Source organism: Oncorhynchus masou, chromosome 29, assembly GCF_036934945.1.
Source record: "Oncorhynchus masou masou isolate Uvic2021 chromosome 29, UVic_Omas_1.1, whole genome shotgun sequence".
Classification (NCBI taxonomy): domain Eukaryota; kingdom Metazoa; phylum Chordata; class Actinopteri; order Salmoniformes; family Salmonidae; genus Oncorhynchus; species Oncorhynchus masou.
Window position 1 is genome coordinate 47,274,572 of NC_088240.1, and position 18,260 is coordinate 47,292,831.

Consider the following 18,260-nt stretch of genomic DNA (forward strand, 5'->3'; position numbering starts at 1 on the left):
AGCCTAAATAGAATTATCCCTAGAGAAAGTATGGGTAATTGTACTCGAATCATGGACCACCATTGTAGAAAGCTCATACAGCATCACTAGTCTGTTGCCAATGCTTTCCGCTGAATTGTAAATCCCAATAGTTGGAGCATATGTATTATATTATCATTGTTGTTGATGTTATTGTGATTTTAATTCTTACTTGTCAGCTCAAACAAATAGCAACACCAGGAGGAGCAAACCCAACCACTCCGTATTCACATTTCATAATCACGTTAATGAAATTATCGTTGAATTAATTAAACATGGGCCTACAGATCTCGCACGCTTTTCGCCGTAAGGCACCTTAGGCATTTTAATGACCCGTAATTCAATTAACCGCCTCCGTCGAAGCATTGATTTCTGGAGAAGCTGCTGAAAGTTGAATTCAGACAAGTCGAGCCCATAATTGCCCAAGACACAGATATGGGGGCTGGGCTGAGGTGGCGATGTATAAATAGTGTGCTCTCAAAAACACAATCATAACAGCAGGAGTGATATCACGACGGAGCGCTCTACGAGCAGACTGCTGAGGTTATATAGGTAATTTTAAAGTGGATTTCGGTGCTCAGGACCACTGAGCGGCCATGGAAGAACTTACAGCGTTCGTCTCGAAATCTTTCGACCAGAAAACCAAGGAGAGCAGTAAGGAGAGTATCACGTACAGGGAAGTTTTGGAGAGTGGTTTGGCGCGTGCAAGGGAGCTAGGGAACTCGGAGACAAGTCTACAGGACATAACGGAAGGCAGCAACCACTTCCCAGTACATCTATTCAAGGAGCACATAGAGCTAGAGAAAGAAAAACTCAAGGAGTTTAACGTTTCAAGGGCCACAGAAGGTACGTTTTTTATCCACCCGCTCGAGTTGTAGCGTGAATGGCTGAGATGCATCGCATTCTTAGACGGATCAAGCCCTTGGTTTTAACAATAACAGACATCGATTGTAAAGGTATTGTGGCAAAAACATTGATACGCTCAAAACTGTAACGAAAACATTTCGATTACTGCAGTTATTGTTGAAGGTATCTCGTAAACACAGGTCGTAGTAATTTGCAGATTATTTGAAACACTTTTCTCTATAATAGCCTATTTTGAATGTAATCTATATAATATCAATATTATCTCAATGCTGTCGATCATTGTAGCATATTAAATAGCAAATCATATCGATGAATAATCACGTATTGATGGCGATGAGATTCATGATAGGCTACAGCAATGCTTCCACTGCACAATGAATAGGAGTGATACTTTCCCTTCTGCCAGTCAGGATACAGTAGCCTAATAATTTATATTTTAATATCTCGTTCAATGGACCAGACATTTTTATTTTGACTGTTCACCTATATGAAGTGCTTCTTGCTTTCATTTACATTACATAACACATATAGACATACAAATAACTTTATACACAAAATTATCCCGTGCACCTCGAAGTTGGATGCATGCTCTTGCACTGTAATAGGCCTATCAGTGTTTGGATGTAAGTTCTCCACACTACCTTTTTGTATAGCACACAATTGGTCCGTCTATAGGTGCGTCTATAATTATGAAATGTTTTTTGTTACAGGCAAAATATGATGATGATATTAATGATATACCAAGACATTAGACCCGGTAATAATATGTTTATAACCTGTCATCAATAACTATCTGAACATAACTGTCTTTTAAGTAAAAACTATTAACTTGTGAAATCTTGTGAAATATTCAGATTTATAGACTTTTATACACACTAAGTTAAGTTATTTATCAGGTTTATAAGTTTAACTGCCATGGAAATGGTTTGTTGTATGATAGATAGGCCTAGGTCATTTCACAACAATTAAACTAATAGGTTACAAACTCGAGGAATTACTTTTTTTCAATCTAGAAGAAAAATATTTATATAATCATAAAAAAAATACAATTCACAACTTACTGTAAAACAATGACCACAATAATTTTCCAAAATAATAATCACATTAAAAATAATAGCATATAATGGTTGGTGTTGGGTATAGCCATGCTCAGTTTTAGATGGTGAATATTGTTGCGTTTTCGGCAGGGCATTCCTGCCAATAAAGGTGCCATGTGCAGTCTGTTAAATGCCATTGAGGAAATTATAATAGACCTGACCGTTACATGCTTTTATGATCGAGGATATCATAACGTGTGTGAATCATGTTCAATATAATATAGCCTGCATTTTGGTAATTTATTTCTAAATACATTTGTAAATTGTATTTTGACCAATAGAGATCGAGCTTCTGAAAAACGTTCTCTTCTCTTTCTCTGGCTGGCTACCTTAACACTTACTATATATCCCACCAAGTAAATATACGCTACAAACGGAGCCTGCGTGTGTGCGTATGTGCGCGCGCGCGTGTGTGTGTGTGTGAGAGAAAGAGAGAGAGAGAGAGAGAGAGAGAGAGAGAGAGAGAGAGAGAGAGAGAGTAGTTGCAGGTGCAATGGTTTGTTATGTTTAAGAAGGTGTACTGTATTTTAAAACGTGTGTTCACGCAGGGATATATGAGTGTAAAGAGAAGAAGGACGACGTAAAGTCTGAGGACGAGGACGCACAGAGCAAACTGAAGCAGCGGCGGAGCAGGACAAACTTTACTCTGGAACAGCTCAACGAGCTGGAGCGCTTGTTCGACGAGACTCACTACCCCGACGCCTTCATGCGGGAAGAGCTGAGCCAGAGGCTGGGACTGTCAGAGGCAAGAGTGCAGGTAACACCCGGTCTCCATCAACTGAAAGTGAAAACCATAAATATAAAGCTGCAGGGATAAAGGTATAAGCTTTTGGACAAAACCCTAGAAAGGTCTGTCCCTACTTTTTATCAACGTTTTGTACAAAAAAAACGTGGGCAAAAAAAGGTTGCGCTTTTGAGCGGAAAGCATAAAGGATTGTTGTAGGCCTCGTTTCACAGAGCCTTCGTAGCGTTAAGATCATTTTCAGAACATTCTTACCTTAGATGATTTTTTGCCCTTCCATGTCATTTGGTTCACAGAAGATCTTCGCTTAACACAGAATCAAGATGTTTAGGCTATCCGTCTGACTGTGAATGCCGCTAACTTCTGAGCAAAGTTAACTACAAATAGCCTACAAAGTTGCCAAATTATTTGCAATTGTTACAATTTGATAATTTGATGCTTCAAATGAAAATCGAGATGACTGCATTAAAAGTTAGGCTGCATGGGCCTATATAGGCTAGGACTATTTACATTTGGTGTTATTTATTTATTCAGGAGAAAAAAACATCGAGTGTCAACACAACAACCAAATATAATATGAAACAAAACAGCAATCAATACAATGTAAATTCAAAAATACAGCACAACACAAAAAGTAAGAGTTACATTCATTCCTAAACTACTAGGTCCTCAATCAACACTTTACATTGCCCGAGTGGCACCAGAACGAACATCCAATTGTAATGGGTTTTCTAAATTGTTCCAGCGGTGAGTTGCATTAAATCTAAAATCAGGTGTATCTTATTTGAGCGAGACCCGAGGAACCTCAAGAGTTAACCAACCATGTGAACGGGTTTGGTAACATGTTTTTATACTTCAACAACGAAGTTAGGTAAATCAGAAACTTGTGTAGTAGAGCTTTGTAAACAAAAAAAGATTAGTGGAGTGGTCTACGCGACTTTCATGAGGACCAGCCAACCTTTTGATACAGGATGCAGTGATGATTATTAAAACTGTCACTTGTGATAAAACGAAGGATGCTATGCTAGACGGCATCCAAAGGTTTAAGAGTAGCCTAGTGGTTAATGGTGTTACCATAGTCAAGAACTGGCAGGAAAGTTGAGTGTACAATATACTTCCTGTTGTTTAAGGAACACGAAATCAATTTAATGTTCAATCAATTTTGTGTTAACATTTGGCGACTGGGCTACAGGTTGTAATTCTTTCCTCAATGTGTTTCACGATGTGTAACAACATGTGCGCAATGATGTACCCAATCTTGTGATTTAGTACATTATTATTGGGTAAGCATAATAAGCCGCCTCAATAGCCTATTTACATCCATAGGTGGAAATACAGTAACTCTCTATGATCTGACCCGTCATCAATAATTATAAAGTTAAGGTAAACTGATGCGAGAACAGCGATACTTTTCTTTTGATCCTATCAGTATCTACACATGGTCTAACGATGCATTTAGGGAACGTTCTACGTGCTTCTTTGGGACACTTAAAACGTTGGCTCGCAAATAACGATGCATCTGGTACGATCATCATAATGCTTAAATTACATGGTAACTGGGAAACGAGGCTCTGGACATGTTAGAAAAAAATGCGTGAGAGTTTGTCAGATTGAGACGTTCAGAGACAGTGGCATGTGGATATTTATAAGGGTCGATTCAAGAAAATGAGGCCTACTGTAAATTCGTGTTTCAAAATAAGAGTGGATTTACATGAGTAAAATATCTCTAGTGAGAGCTATCTCTCTTCAACATCAGATTTGCAACTTTTCTATTTACACTAGCCTTAGTTGTGGTGTGGCCAAAGGCAAATTCGTGCGTCATGTGTGATAGTATACCGTAAATCCAATTCAAACTATACAGGAGCTTCTCATCTAAACCATATTGCACATAATGTTGCACACTTAATTAATGCAATGATTCACACATGTGTAGACATTGTACAGCCTTTAATTTTGAATTTTGCTAACAGAGAAAAACGTGTGGTTTACTGGCCCAATTCAAAATTAAAGACTGTAAAATATCCACACATTTGTAAATAATTGCATTAATTATTAAGGTAATTGCGGTAATTATTGCATGGACATGTGGTGTTGGAAGAGCTAAATGTCTTTACACTGTACTACTCAGAGGGGGGGTGTGGCTGCTGGGTGTAGATGTCCCACACTAACTCCGGAGGTTGTGTGGGAGACATCTCTTAAATCTCTTAAAGATATATTTGAATCTTTAATCTAAATCTCTTTACACTACACAAGTGTCTCTGTTGGACCTAGTTTGTTTTGTCAAAGAAGTGTTGTGTAAAGCGGCCCTATATGGCTAAGATGGTTGTAATGTAGGGCCTAGATCAGGAATTATGTATGGTCACAAATGAAACACGTTGCAGAAGGCTAACGGCCAAAACGTATGGGTTTGCAACAGCCTGCTACAAACCATATTGATAAGCATACAATTTAAAAACTATGTGGCTATAAAAAAAATCGAATGTTTCGATACACTTTGACTTACTTATAAAATGTATGTTGTCATATTGGTAAAGGTGAAATATTTTGAAAGTTGTTACTTCACATTGATTTCATAATTAAATAAATCAAATTGCTGACCTGTCAGGTTTGGGGTATATTCATTCTGAAACAGCGTCTTACTATTACATTTTTTTTAATTATTTTATTTCCTTAAATTTCGTGAGATAAACACGTTAGGACAATCGTTTCCGGTGCACGTTAAAGACAATGCATATTCAGATTTATAAATAAGATAGCGCTGAGGTTTCTGTTTTTATATAAATTATTCACCCACTTGCAATTGTCACTGGTTATGATTAATTTCATAAACTATAGGCCTAATATTATTTTTGGTTAGCCCTGCCTGTTCTCTTGGGGCCCAGTTATACCGAAATGTAACCTACACACACCAGATGCAACGAGACAAACATATCATGCGATATAAGATTCAGTAAACTGTGTGGCTGTAACTGACTCGATATTGTGGAAAGCCACATGAATTTATCACACAGATTGACCTCACGACCTCGGTGAAATTAGTTTGGCAATGTTTCTAAATTACATTTCTGGCAAATACTTCTCATGGATGGTACCAGCTACAATAACAGACCAATAATAGCGCAATAATTATACTACTACTAATACTAATAATACTGTAGTGGTTACTGTTAAACTTGTATTTATTTTCCCTTGAATAAATTAACAAGCAAATGCATGTCATGATAACAATGGCCTATTTCAAAAAAAATATTAGACAGACCTACCAAAATACTGTTGCTTTAAAGCAAATACAATTACACCTACAGCCATTGCCACATCATAGTTGCTCAAAGTGGCATTGGGTGAATTTAAACCTGTCTCCTGGCAGATTATTGTAGAAGAACAGTTGTTTATGTAGTTAAATAAAGGTTAAATAAAAAATGAATAACAATAATAATGTGCTTCGGAAAGATCTCACCATATCATTAAAATGTATGAAGAGATTGTACGAGTGCTTAGGGGACACCCGTGTAGGCTATATGTCAGTCACCTCCTTTCCTCCAGTGTTGTCTTTGTAATATCTGGCATTGGCTTGATATACTGTTCCCTTAAAAATGAATTAGAAATAGGCTAATTCAATTCTGCTGCAACTCAGTCGGTGGGACACCTCATGTTCTGAGATCTAATTGGAGGAATAAGTAATATTATAAATCTACACCCAGTAACGGCTTGCAAGCGCAACATAAAACAAAAATGTAATTGTAAATGGCCTAAATACAATTCTGGTTAACAGGATATGACAACATTTAGCCGTACCTGCTAAAACGCAGTGGGATAAATATTTATAACAATAACACACACTATCAACAAACACATAGGGCTATTTAATGGACTGAAATCGGCCGTTAGGGCCAAAACCACACACATTTAAAAACTTCATCGCAGCCTCTCCTGTTCATGGCTAAGGGACCGGTTTAGAAAATTGTCTGTCAGGAATGTGGTAGATAGAAGGGTATTGAACCTGCACGTAGGTGTCGAAACAGAAGCCCTACGCCGCGCGCAGCTGTCGGGAATCTAATGGAAAGTTATGAGAGCTTGGTGAGGAGCGCGGAGTAATTTGATTAGCCCTACGACTAATATATTTAGGTGTCTAGTGCAGAGCTAAATTAAATGTAATTATTCACTGTCTCTAATAAAAATCCAAAGGAAATTAAATTAGGGTGTTTGTGACGCGCATCATTGAGTGGTCCTTAATGGTGAAATTACTGTCGCAACCAGTGTAGTTCACTTTGATTATCATTCTGGTACGTAGGCTAATTGGAATTGATCCTGAGCTGTATACTTTTTGATTTATTTGTAGTTGTTGTGTTAATACAGACCTTTGAGGAACAAAAACAGTAGTGATTAAAAAGTAGACTAATTAAATACACCTCATGATATAGCCACGCCTAAAACAATCAAATAATATAATTAGCAGCGGAAGAATAATGATATAGCCATAGCCTATAATAATAATAATAGGAAATAGGCTAATAATAGGCCATTATAGACTATTCCTAAACATAATATTAGACAAACATTTGTTTGCAATATGCAATGTAGTGACAGATTGAGGTTTATTTATTTTAGTTTTTAGTTAACCTTTATGTAACTAGGCAAGTTAGTTGAGAACACGTTCTTATTTAATCATCTGTGGGCAGGCAAAGTCAATAATGCATACTTTATCGACAAACGTATTATTGCAGTCCAATCCAAACGCCTTTAATGATGTTCACTTGTGTAAAATGGCTGCGGAACCATGAATAATTAGACAGCGCCCTTTATGGTCATCTAATCGCGAATCCCGCTACTGTAAATGATAATCATAACTGGGGTCGAAGGGGAGAGGAGATGATGGATTAATGGAGGGGAATTAGGTTGATAATAGTTAACAATAGGCTATGCTGCTTCTGCAACCTGGTGAGCAATGGGGCGTAGTTGGATTACACAGAGTAACAGTGACCTTTTTTTGCACCGTTTGTTTAGCTCTAGGCCTACATATATTTTAGTGTCGACATTATTGTTAGGACATACATTGTCTGTCGATATTTTACACGCAGAAAATTATCCAATGTTAAATCAACACTGACAGTGTCTACTGTATATGGGTTAACACGTTTCAGTGTTAAATTATCACACTGCTTAGTGTAAAGCCTTATTTTCATATATCCCAAAGTGCCTTGCCTTTGGAGTGAAAACCACCTTTTACAGTATTTTTTAATGACAGAGTCCTGTGGCCTAAGCAAATATGTTATCATTAAAATAAAATTTGCTGTGCATTCTCTAATTCAGGTAGATTATTTAAGATTGTTTTAAATATCTGTGTTTTTGTATATACATTGATTGATTAATCTTATGCTACACAAAGATACATAACACATGTATCTAAACTAATCCAATCAGTCAGATTTAATGCACCTGTTACTGAAATGGTTGTTCCAGTTTAAATGGTTTAGGTAGTCTTCTTATCAACTTTCCTAACCCGGAGAGTCATTCTGAAAGCAGGGTGCATGTTAAACAAAATCCAACTGTTGGATAGCCTAACTCGGCCGGGATTCCAATAGGTTTTACACATCACTTTGCAAGTCGGCGTTATGTGAGTTGTAGGGCCTGATGTGGTCTGTAAACCAGGAGCTTCCTAACACCATTCTGTTAGGGTAAAATTAGGCCATCAAAGTAAGGCCTTATGATATACAGTACCAGTCAAAAGTTTGGATACACCTACTTATTCAAGGATGTTCTTTATTTTTACTATTTTCAACAGTGTGCAAAGCTGTCATCAAGGCAAAGAGTGGCTACTTTGAAGATTCTAAAATATGTAATGTATTTTGATTTGTTTAACACTTATTTTGGTTACTACATGATTACATATGTGTTATTTCATAGTTTTGATGTCTTCAATATTATTCTACAATGTATAAAATAGTAAAAATAAAGAACATTGGAGTGAGTAGGTGTGTCCAAAAAATTGACTGGTACTGTATGTATTTTCATAGAGTTATAATTTAATAATGGCATTTGCCTAGGTACTCACTTGGTGAAAGCCACAGGCCTTTAAATGAGAAAAAAAGTTAGCCATGTCTCTGTCTCTAACAAATACAGTCATGGAACTTAAGTATAAAATTCACTTGAAAAGAAAAGGCACCATGGGAAATATGCAAATTAGGCTTTACACCACACATTGTTAAAACAACACCTCAAAACAATTTACTGTAACACTACAGTTGTTAATTTCAGTAACAGTGTTGGCACTAAGCAAAGTGAGTCCAGTTTACTCTAAATCAAGTGTTGCTTTACACTGCATATCTCTCTACAGTAGAACTATGCAAACACCACAATCATGTTCATTTGAACACTTTAAGAGTAGAATGGGGAACACTGCAAGTTAAATCTTGAACACTTTCTAAAGTGTTATTTTAACAACAGTTCTGTGGGACTCATATATTCACTGAAACTAGTGTGCATGTACATTTGACTCTTTCCAAGTAAAATGGGGAACACTGAAACGGAGATACATCTTTAACACTTTCAACAGTCTTATTTTAACACCAGTACATTGGAACTCAAATGTTCACTGAAATTAAGCTACAGTTAAATGTATACCATTGATTTTGCTGTGTATTGACTGCTTACATTTTGGTTTCCAGGTTTGGTTTCAAAACAGAAGAGCAAAATGTCGAAAACAAGAAAACCAGATGCATAAAGGTAAATTCTATTTTACTATCCATCTATTTTTATAATGATTTGTGTTGTGATGATTACTAAGCTTGTACTTTTACACTTGCAAATGTTTATTCCACATAATTCAGTGTCATGTAAAAGCTTGCTATATTTCGTGCAATACCTACAATAATTATGCGCGCATGTACTTTATTATGTTAAATTATTATATTATCAAGTGCAAAATGAAAAATGTGAATCTTGTAAACTTTGACCAACCATTTCAGCTTGCCTTATAATCAAACATAACTGTCTCACTGTCTGACAGACACTTCTTCCTACTTTCCAGGTGTCATTCTGGGCACTGCCAGTCATCTGGATGCCTGCAGAGTAGCGCCCTACGTCAACATGGGAGCTCTACGAATGCCTTTTCAACAGGTGCTTTGTTTACTATTTTTCATGACGAATCCCACATTCATTATTTACCTCGAAAATGCATGCATGAGTGATTGTACACGAGCAAACGTCAATATTTAACATCCATTAACTGACAAAAAGCTATAGTTTCTAAATGTGTTAGCATGGTTGAAAGGTTTGATGTAGTCATACAAATTCACGCTACTTTCCCCCTCTTTAATCCAATAGAACGTGTAGTTGATATTGAGCCCCAAATATAAACAACCACACTTCTCATTCATCTCTCAAAGAGATAGGTTGCAGTTTACAAAGGCTAGGGTGGCAATTGAGAAACCTATGGAGCTGGGGGGGGGGGGTTTGCACACTTCAAGTCAACCCCAGAACGCCTTTCACCTTTGGGGTGTGTTGAGAGTGGTGTATTTGTGCATGTGTGTTGGAGAGTCATTTGATCTGGCGGTGTCTGTTTTTGAGGCCTGGCCACTGCGTTGTCCGCCTCACCCCTGTGAAAAGCTTGGCTCTAATTAAGCAAACGCCGCGGCAACGGGAGCACATAAAAGAGATGATGAAAGCAGAGACTGGAGAGGTCTCTGATGGATATTGATGGTGAGCTGCGTTTGCAGGGAGGGAGGCATGAGGCCTGTGTACTGAGAGAGAATCACTACCTCTACCAGGCCTGAGACAGACAGCAATCCAGGGTTACCACCCATGACTGTATTTGTTAGTGTTAGTTTCCTTTTAAAGGCCTGTAGCTTTTACCAAATTAGTATCTAGGTGAATGTTATCCTTAAATGAAATGTTACACATTGTAAGGCCTTACTTTGATGTCCTAGTTTTACCCTGTCACCATTGGTGTTAGGAAACACCTGGTTTACAGGCCACATCGGGCCTGCAAGTCACATTATGCTGGCTTGCAAAGTTGGAAACCTACTGGAATCCAGCCAGAGTTAGTGATGTTACGTTTGGAACCAGAGCTCCGAGGCATGCTTCCAAATCGCTAAGCAGCTAACTTTGAAGCAGTGTGCCAATTCGTGTATCACTTTATCAATGATGTCCGAAGCTTCATTTGACCACATGCTTTTTCAAACCATGTGTAGCAGAATGTGAGATCCCTCTGATTTCGTTGTGGTTCCGATGCTTTCTTAGTTTCCAAGCTGCTTTCATACACAACCTCTACTGGACACCATACTTACCAATATAGTTAGGATTTTATAAATGTAGATTCACCTACCAGATGGCTCAGCAGGTGGAGTAGGGAACTATGGAACATTCAGGGACATGTGGGTATGAGGTCAAATCCTGTTGAATGCACACTATTTAAAAAATGTTTTACGTGAAACCGCACTTTCTTTCTGCACTGTTGTTCAAATAATTTGTTCTATATAATATATTATAACCTGGGTCGTTAGAGCCCTGAATGCTGATTAGCAGAAGCTTATATTTAAGCAATAAGGCACGAGGGGGTTTGTGGTATATGGCCAATATACCACCGCTAAGGGCTGTATCCAGGCACTCCGCATTGTGTCTTGCTTAAGAACAGCCCTTAGCCGTGGTACATTGGCCATATACCACACCCCCCCGTGCCTTATTTCTTAAGTATAAGCTTCTGTATTATGCATTCTAAATAATGCCATGGATTCAGTAAAAAAATAGTAAACTTGAAAGCAGAAAAGTGAAGCATGACATAAGCAAGTCTGAAATGTAAAAGTGGAAATTGAAAACTTTAAAAGCGTTTTTTTCAACCGCGAATATACAAGAGCTTCCTGAGTGGCACAGCGGTCTAAGGTGTTTCCTCTGAGACATTGGTGTGGCTGGCTTCCGGGTTAAGCGAGCAGTGTGTCAAAAAGCAGTGTAGCTTGTCAGGGTCGTGGACGCAGGATGCATGGCTCTTGATTTGCCTCTCCTGAGTCCGTACGGGAGTTGCAGCGATGGGACAAGACTGTAACTACCAATTGGGATATCAATAAAAAAACTGTAATACACTACAAGTTTGCATTTCTTGCAGTGCAGGAAAATTCCTTGAACAACAGGATGGTCAAATTAAGATATGGCATCTGAAGCGTCCGTAGCGCCTCATGCCATGTTCCATTTCACTGATCCGTTGAGCAAAGTTTACAGCACGCTAAGAGATCCCTTCTGAATTTGACAGACAGTCTCTACTGATACATTTGGAACAAGGCCCTTTGTTTGAATGTTAGCCGTGCCTTATGAAAAGTTAATATCTATGCATCTGGAATCGGGCCTCTTTTTTGAGTGTTTGGTAACAGTGCCACTTGGTAACCAAGGAAAAGAAATCTACTGGGTATTTATGCACTGCCTCGTGTCTGTGGGTCCTGTTACTGCAATGCAGTGAGAGTACAAATACTGGTCAGCAGTATGCAATGAAATAACGTCCAAGAAAGCATATTTTGGGGTTTACATTAATTCTCTTTTGCAGTTAAACAACTTTAATTTCAATGATTTTCCAAAATAAAGAATTGATAAAGACAGCTCGCTCTCTCTTAAAATGTTTACCATACGTTGCTTAAATTAAGTTTTATTTGGGTTGGATGAGAAAGCAAAAGGCAATACACTTATCTGTTTTCTGTGGAGTTTGAAACACATGAGAAATGGCAAGAGGCAATGTAGCTCTCCCTCTGAAGTACAGTGATGTGTAATTTTCACCTACTTCTCAAAATAATTGCCAAGAATGTGAAAACTGATATTCTATGCTCCTTATGACTCACTTTCCCTTTGCTCAGGAATATGTATTGATAAATATTTATAATTCTAAATACGTGAATGTTGTTGGGGTGCAAAATTGTTTATTTATGCAGTTGAATCCATAATCAGGATAACAGGACATTGCATATTTCCAAGGTTATGAGGGAGTTCTTAGTGAATTAGACAAATCTGTGCAGGGTCTTAGAGAAACTTTGATTCCAGGCTGTGAAATTGGACATTGTGTCTGTGAAGTTATGTATGATTCATTAACTTTAAGAATAGCTGACATGAAAAAAGGACTCTGAGTGCACTTCCTAACTATTCTCTAAGAAAACACAAAGTAACAACAGCTTCAAGGGGGTAGAACTTGAAGCATAATTTAATATTGTCAAACTGTGTAACCTAAACCTTCAGCTCTCCTCACATAAACACAGCCTGAATGGCTGGGAAGGACTCACTAACCTAGGGTTTGTTTTTGGTTGTCTTGCAGGTTCAGGCCCAGCTCCAGTTGGAGAGCGTGGCTCACTCCCACCATCACCTGCACCCTCACCTGGCAGCGCACGCACCCTACCTGATGTTCCCGCCCCCACCCTTCGGACTTCCAATCGCCTCGCTAGCGGACTCAGCCTCTGCAGCGGCGGCCGTGGCCGCGGCTGCCAAGAGCAACAGCAAGAACTCTAGCATCGCCGATCTCCGACTCAAGGCAAGAAAACATGCTGAAGCTCTGGGTCTCTGACCTCACCGGGCTTCCCCTCTACTTGCCCCACGCCCTCATAATAACCCACTTCTCACACAAGACTGAGCCCAGTGATCGAGTCTGACACTTACAGCTTAAAACAAAAAACTTACAATAAAAACACTGAGAGGGAGAATGTAAGAGAGAGACAGAGAGAGAGAAAAAGAAAGACACAGGTAAAGGGAGGGGTAGAGGATAAGTGGAGGAAGAGGAGGAGGAGGCGGTGGAAGATGGAGGATGGAGCGAGAAAATTGTCACAAAACCAGCTATCAAAACAACCACTTGTAGAGAGAACGGTAAATAAATACCAATGAAATCTCCTTTTACTTTTCGCCCAACAGGCAGGACTTCTGCGGGGCCAGTGGCTCAGTCCACTCCAGGCACACATCACAAGTCCAGGACCATACAAACACATGTGGATGTCTGTCTGAGCTGAAGGACAGGGCCAGGCCAGGGCCAGGCTAAACCAGGCCAGACCAGACCAGGAGACTTTAGAACAAAGCAAACTGTCAAAGCAAGCAAGCAGGGTGCAAATACTAGAGCCTCACTGAATCCGATGCCGTCACGTTGACTTTACAGACTGTTGCATGTGTGAGAAAAGACACTGACAACACAAGGCATCGGACCCGCTCTAAACTTTACACACAAAAAAGACAAACAAAAAACAAAAAAAAGAGATAAGAAATGGCCACTGTATTGTTTCCTGCCACTGCCCAGTGCATGAGTTTGATTGCAGGACTGCAGGTCTATCATGGAGCCTGGCCTTTATGTTGTATCTGACCTAACGCCCCCATTCAAACCGCCCTCTATACCCCTCATCCACAAGGTCAATTGTCATTTGGGTTTGATTTCCTTTAAACTTTTGACTGACAGGAAGAAGCAATTCGAATTCCTTATTTTTTCTGCTTTCGGAGGACTAGGATATGTGTTGCCAGGAAAGTGTCTGAGTCCAAATGTCTTTTAGCTTTTCTCCTCACATTGTTCTCTCTCTCTCTAGCTTTCTTTCTTTCTGTTTATAGTGCTATTTCCTAGGAATAGAAGTGAAGATATTCTTTGCACTTCAGGTTTTGTATGTGTGTGTTTACAAATGGCACTACTAGAAGATACTACTTTACTAAACGAGGCGGGAATAGGAACCAATTTGGTTTTTATCATGTCATCAAAAAGAGACGTTCACGAAACGTTTCGAAGGATAAAGGGTATAACTGCAATTTTTTTGTAATTTTTAAAACATGAAGGAAGCATCAGTTAAACTGAAATGCACTTTTGTGCAGTTTAAGTGCAATACTGTAAATATGAAAAAGTTTAAAAATAATAAACAAATTGTTCATTGTTCATTTTAAACAAATGATTTTCAGTCATTTATTTCATGCACTGATAAAATCGGTGTGTCTAATTTCTTTGCCAAACAGATCTGTTTTTCCTAAAACATTCTATTATGTTGCGAACTCATCCTCAATCATGTGCCATAACTCCAGAGATTCAATGGTTTTCAAATGTAGTTTTGTACACATCAGAACACAGTAATAGCCTGTTTAGGTAGACATGAGCACATGTGTTTCATGCTGCAGAAATGAACAATTGAAAAGCTAGGATCTGAAATAATTTATCATAATTGATATGGGACAAAGAATTTATGTTACATTCCACCAAAGATTCTAACAAATTTTACAATATATGTTATGGGAACAACAAAGCCATGGCAGTGTTGCTTTAGGCCTGTACATATTAAACGTTGCATGTTTAAGTTGCAGTTTCATGGTAAGATAAGTAAGATAACAAGATACAACCTAGATAAATAATGCCTACCACCTAGGATAAAATGTTAAACACTTGTAAATTCAAAGGGTATTTTTTTGTGTCATTGAGAAACAGATCTCATAGTCAATAATGCCTCGGAGTCTGTAGATCCTTGTAAGGTCTACCTCAAACAATGTTTTATCAACATTTACTCAGTTCACAAACCACCAGTAACTGTTGTTTAGAAATGTCTCCATTGTTACATTTGCAAAGGGCGATGCGTGGCTGTTGTGCATTGTTTGCCTAAAAATGTAGCATGTCCGAGTTTACAAACGTTTCAAGGATTTGATTTGATTAAGCTCCATGGAATTTGTTATGTCCACCACAAGTATTATCATTTCATTTGCAAGCATGCTAAAACATGATCACTATACCGTTTTCTCTTGGTTTTCTTTTCATTCACAAAATATGAAATGTACATCTTGCAAACTATCAATACATTTATTAATATTTGTATTGCAGTTTTAAGATACTTAAACAACTCCATTCCAGATGAATCGAAACAATATATATATATATATATATATATATATATATATATATATATATATATATATATATATATATATTGCTCTGTGAGGGATTTTGGGCCATAGAAGGGTCACATTTCGCATTTTACTTTTTAGTCATTTATTAGATTCTTATATATTGAGTGACTTATAATCATACAACAAGAGGCTTTAAATCAAAACATGATTATCGTCATCAAAACATTCCGGAAGTGAATACCGTAGTACACATTAATATAGAATTGTATGCCAGATCCCCTTACTTGAAGCAATAGCCAGGTACTTTTTGAGCTGATGTAGATTAATGCTGTGTGCCCATCGTGACAGGTTACAGCCGATGCTCAGGGGTTGTCTCAGGTTGAACCTACCAATCAATATCATTCCAGCTCTGACATTTACGCAGTTTTCATGTCGGCCATCAAAGCTCATCAGATGCCAATCTTCCCCCACGCCAGCGGAGAAAATTGAGCCGCTATGAAATCCAGATGTACACCAGCATCATGGACTCAAATCTGGAACCGAACATGTATAAAGCCCTCTGTTCAAATGACAGAGATAGTAATGAGATGGAACCTGAAAATGTAAGATTCTGTAACTGGAGCAAGAGCAAGGCTGTTGTGCTTGTACACCCTATAAGGTTTCTGCACATTTAATTTGTACATACATCACGTTTGAGCAATATAAACGCATACTGATCAGCCTGTATTTACCCACTGACCTCTCTGGCTGGGGCCTATAAGGTTTCTGAACATATAATTTGTACATACATCAAGTTTGAGTGATATAATCGCAGACTGATCGGCCTGTATTTACTCACTGACCTCTCAGGCTGGGGCCTGCTGGGCCAGGTCTGAAAATAACAGCATGTGTACTAATAATTAACTAGGCACACACAGCCATCCATCAACCAGCAATGAGCCATGGCTGCTTTGTCAACATGTTAAAGCTGTTTATGTTGGCCACAAGTCACAAATAAAATAATAATGTAATAATAGGGGAAGGGGCTGTGTGTGTGTGTGTGTGTGTGTGTGTGTGTGTGTGTGTGTGTGTGTGTGTGTGTGTGTGTGTGTGTGTGTGTGTGTGTGTGTGTGTGTGTGTGTGTGTGTGTGTATATCTACAGTGAAAACCATGTTGAAGTTGTGTTTCGTTTAAACAATTATATTAGAGGGTATTACAAGGGGTTGGTCCACTGATGTCCTTCTCTTGTATTGTACTGTTAACATTAAGGTTTTGAGATGTACATATGAAAATATAAACAAATTCATCTAACTAATTGAAAACCATGATTAACTTCTTAAAATATTGTGACCTACTTCAAGTACAAAGTATTTGTGAATCATTTATTGATTGTGTGCTCTGAAACCAGTGGGATGGCCAAGCAATAATATTGTCAACATTCACGGGGGTGCCCACATGAAATGTTTTAACACTTATTTGGGTACCCTGATTTGTAATTGAAGTTATCCAAACTCTGTCTGAAACAGATTATAGCAAATATTCCCAAGCTATCTCACTGTGCCAGGGCTCAAGTTCTGCAAGAGATGGAACTCTGAAAATGTGAGGCCTGAAGCTTTTAGCCATAGCTACGCTCTATGCTAGCTACCCTGTGAGAGATCAAGTGCTCAGGGGTCACGTGCAATAGTTTTGATCACCTCTTGTGAATGTCACACTCAACTATGATCAGATGGACTGGACTGTTCATGCTCTCTGTGGCTTGACAGTGCAGTTGCAGTGACATGAATTGAGACAGCTTCGTCTAGATAGGCTCAACATGCAAGACAGCAAAACATAGTCCCTGATATGCTACCAGTGGTGTAGTGGAAGGTAAACTCATGGAAATGCTTTTTACCCACATTTTGCTGAAAAATGCATTGGAATTATAGGGACAATTACTTCACATTTTTTTAGTCAATCTTGTTTCATTGCTGTTCATTTGGCTCTAAGAACTCAGAGAACCAATCACCCAGTGAAACCTTAGCTGAAAACAATTGAGGTAAAGTGCTGAAGTCACTATGTTCTCCCATGGATCAAAGATCGTCTTTCTGCCCAGTTTGTTTTAGTTCGACTTTAGTTTGCTTTGTTGGCTAATACTTATAAATGTATCTGGTGCCAATGACAGTGAAAACTATATTAGAGCTAACATCTTACGACAAGGTCAACATTTTTATCTACGCAGTGAGGAGAAAACTGTCAAGAATTTCAGGGGATTTTGTATCTTTAAATTATATATTTAAAAGCAAATATTTGGCTTATTCATCTTATTCATCGCACAAACCATGTAATGATATTGTTATTTATTACACAAATAATGGAATAACATGGAAATGACAATTTAGTTATGGGTCCTTATATCACAATATCATTATATCTTCTGGCAGCTCTAATCTCTAAACAAAGAAATGTAACGCTATCATAAATGGACTTAAAAATATATGTTTTGCCAAACATGAAAAGATATTCTTAGAAAATAAGTAGAATTGTTTGGTAAAAAGTTACTTTATATGTCACCTTGAATAGCTCTTTCCTGCAAAGTGCTCAATGTACTTATAACCAAAAATAACAAATGTGATTAAAAATTAGCAAATGGTAGCTTGGAATGCATGCAAAGCTGACTAAGGCATTTGACATCCCATGTCTGCAGATAATTCTACTTCAAGTGTATGCATTCTATTTGAAATGTAATCATTCCTGATCTA

General features: G+C 38.1%; 1 protein-coding gene across 1 annotated transcript; it reads left to right on the forward strand.

The window, feature by feature from the left end:
* Positions 1-527: 527 nt before the first annotated feature.
* On the forward strand, positions 528-14,572 carry LOC135521202 (short stature homeobox protein-like). The gene is made up of 6 exons (XM_064947131.1): positions 528-864; positions 2,531-2,739; positions 9,390-9,447; positions 9,731-9,840; positions 13,010-13,222; positions 13,597-14,572. The coding sequence occupies exons 1-6, from the start codon at positions 615-617 to the stop codon at positions 13,684-13,686; spliced, it is 930 nt and encodes a 309-aa protein (XP_064803203.1). The 5' UTR covers positions 528-614; the 3' UTR covers positions 13,687-14,572.
* Positions 14,573-18,260: the final 3,688 nt, after the last annotated feature.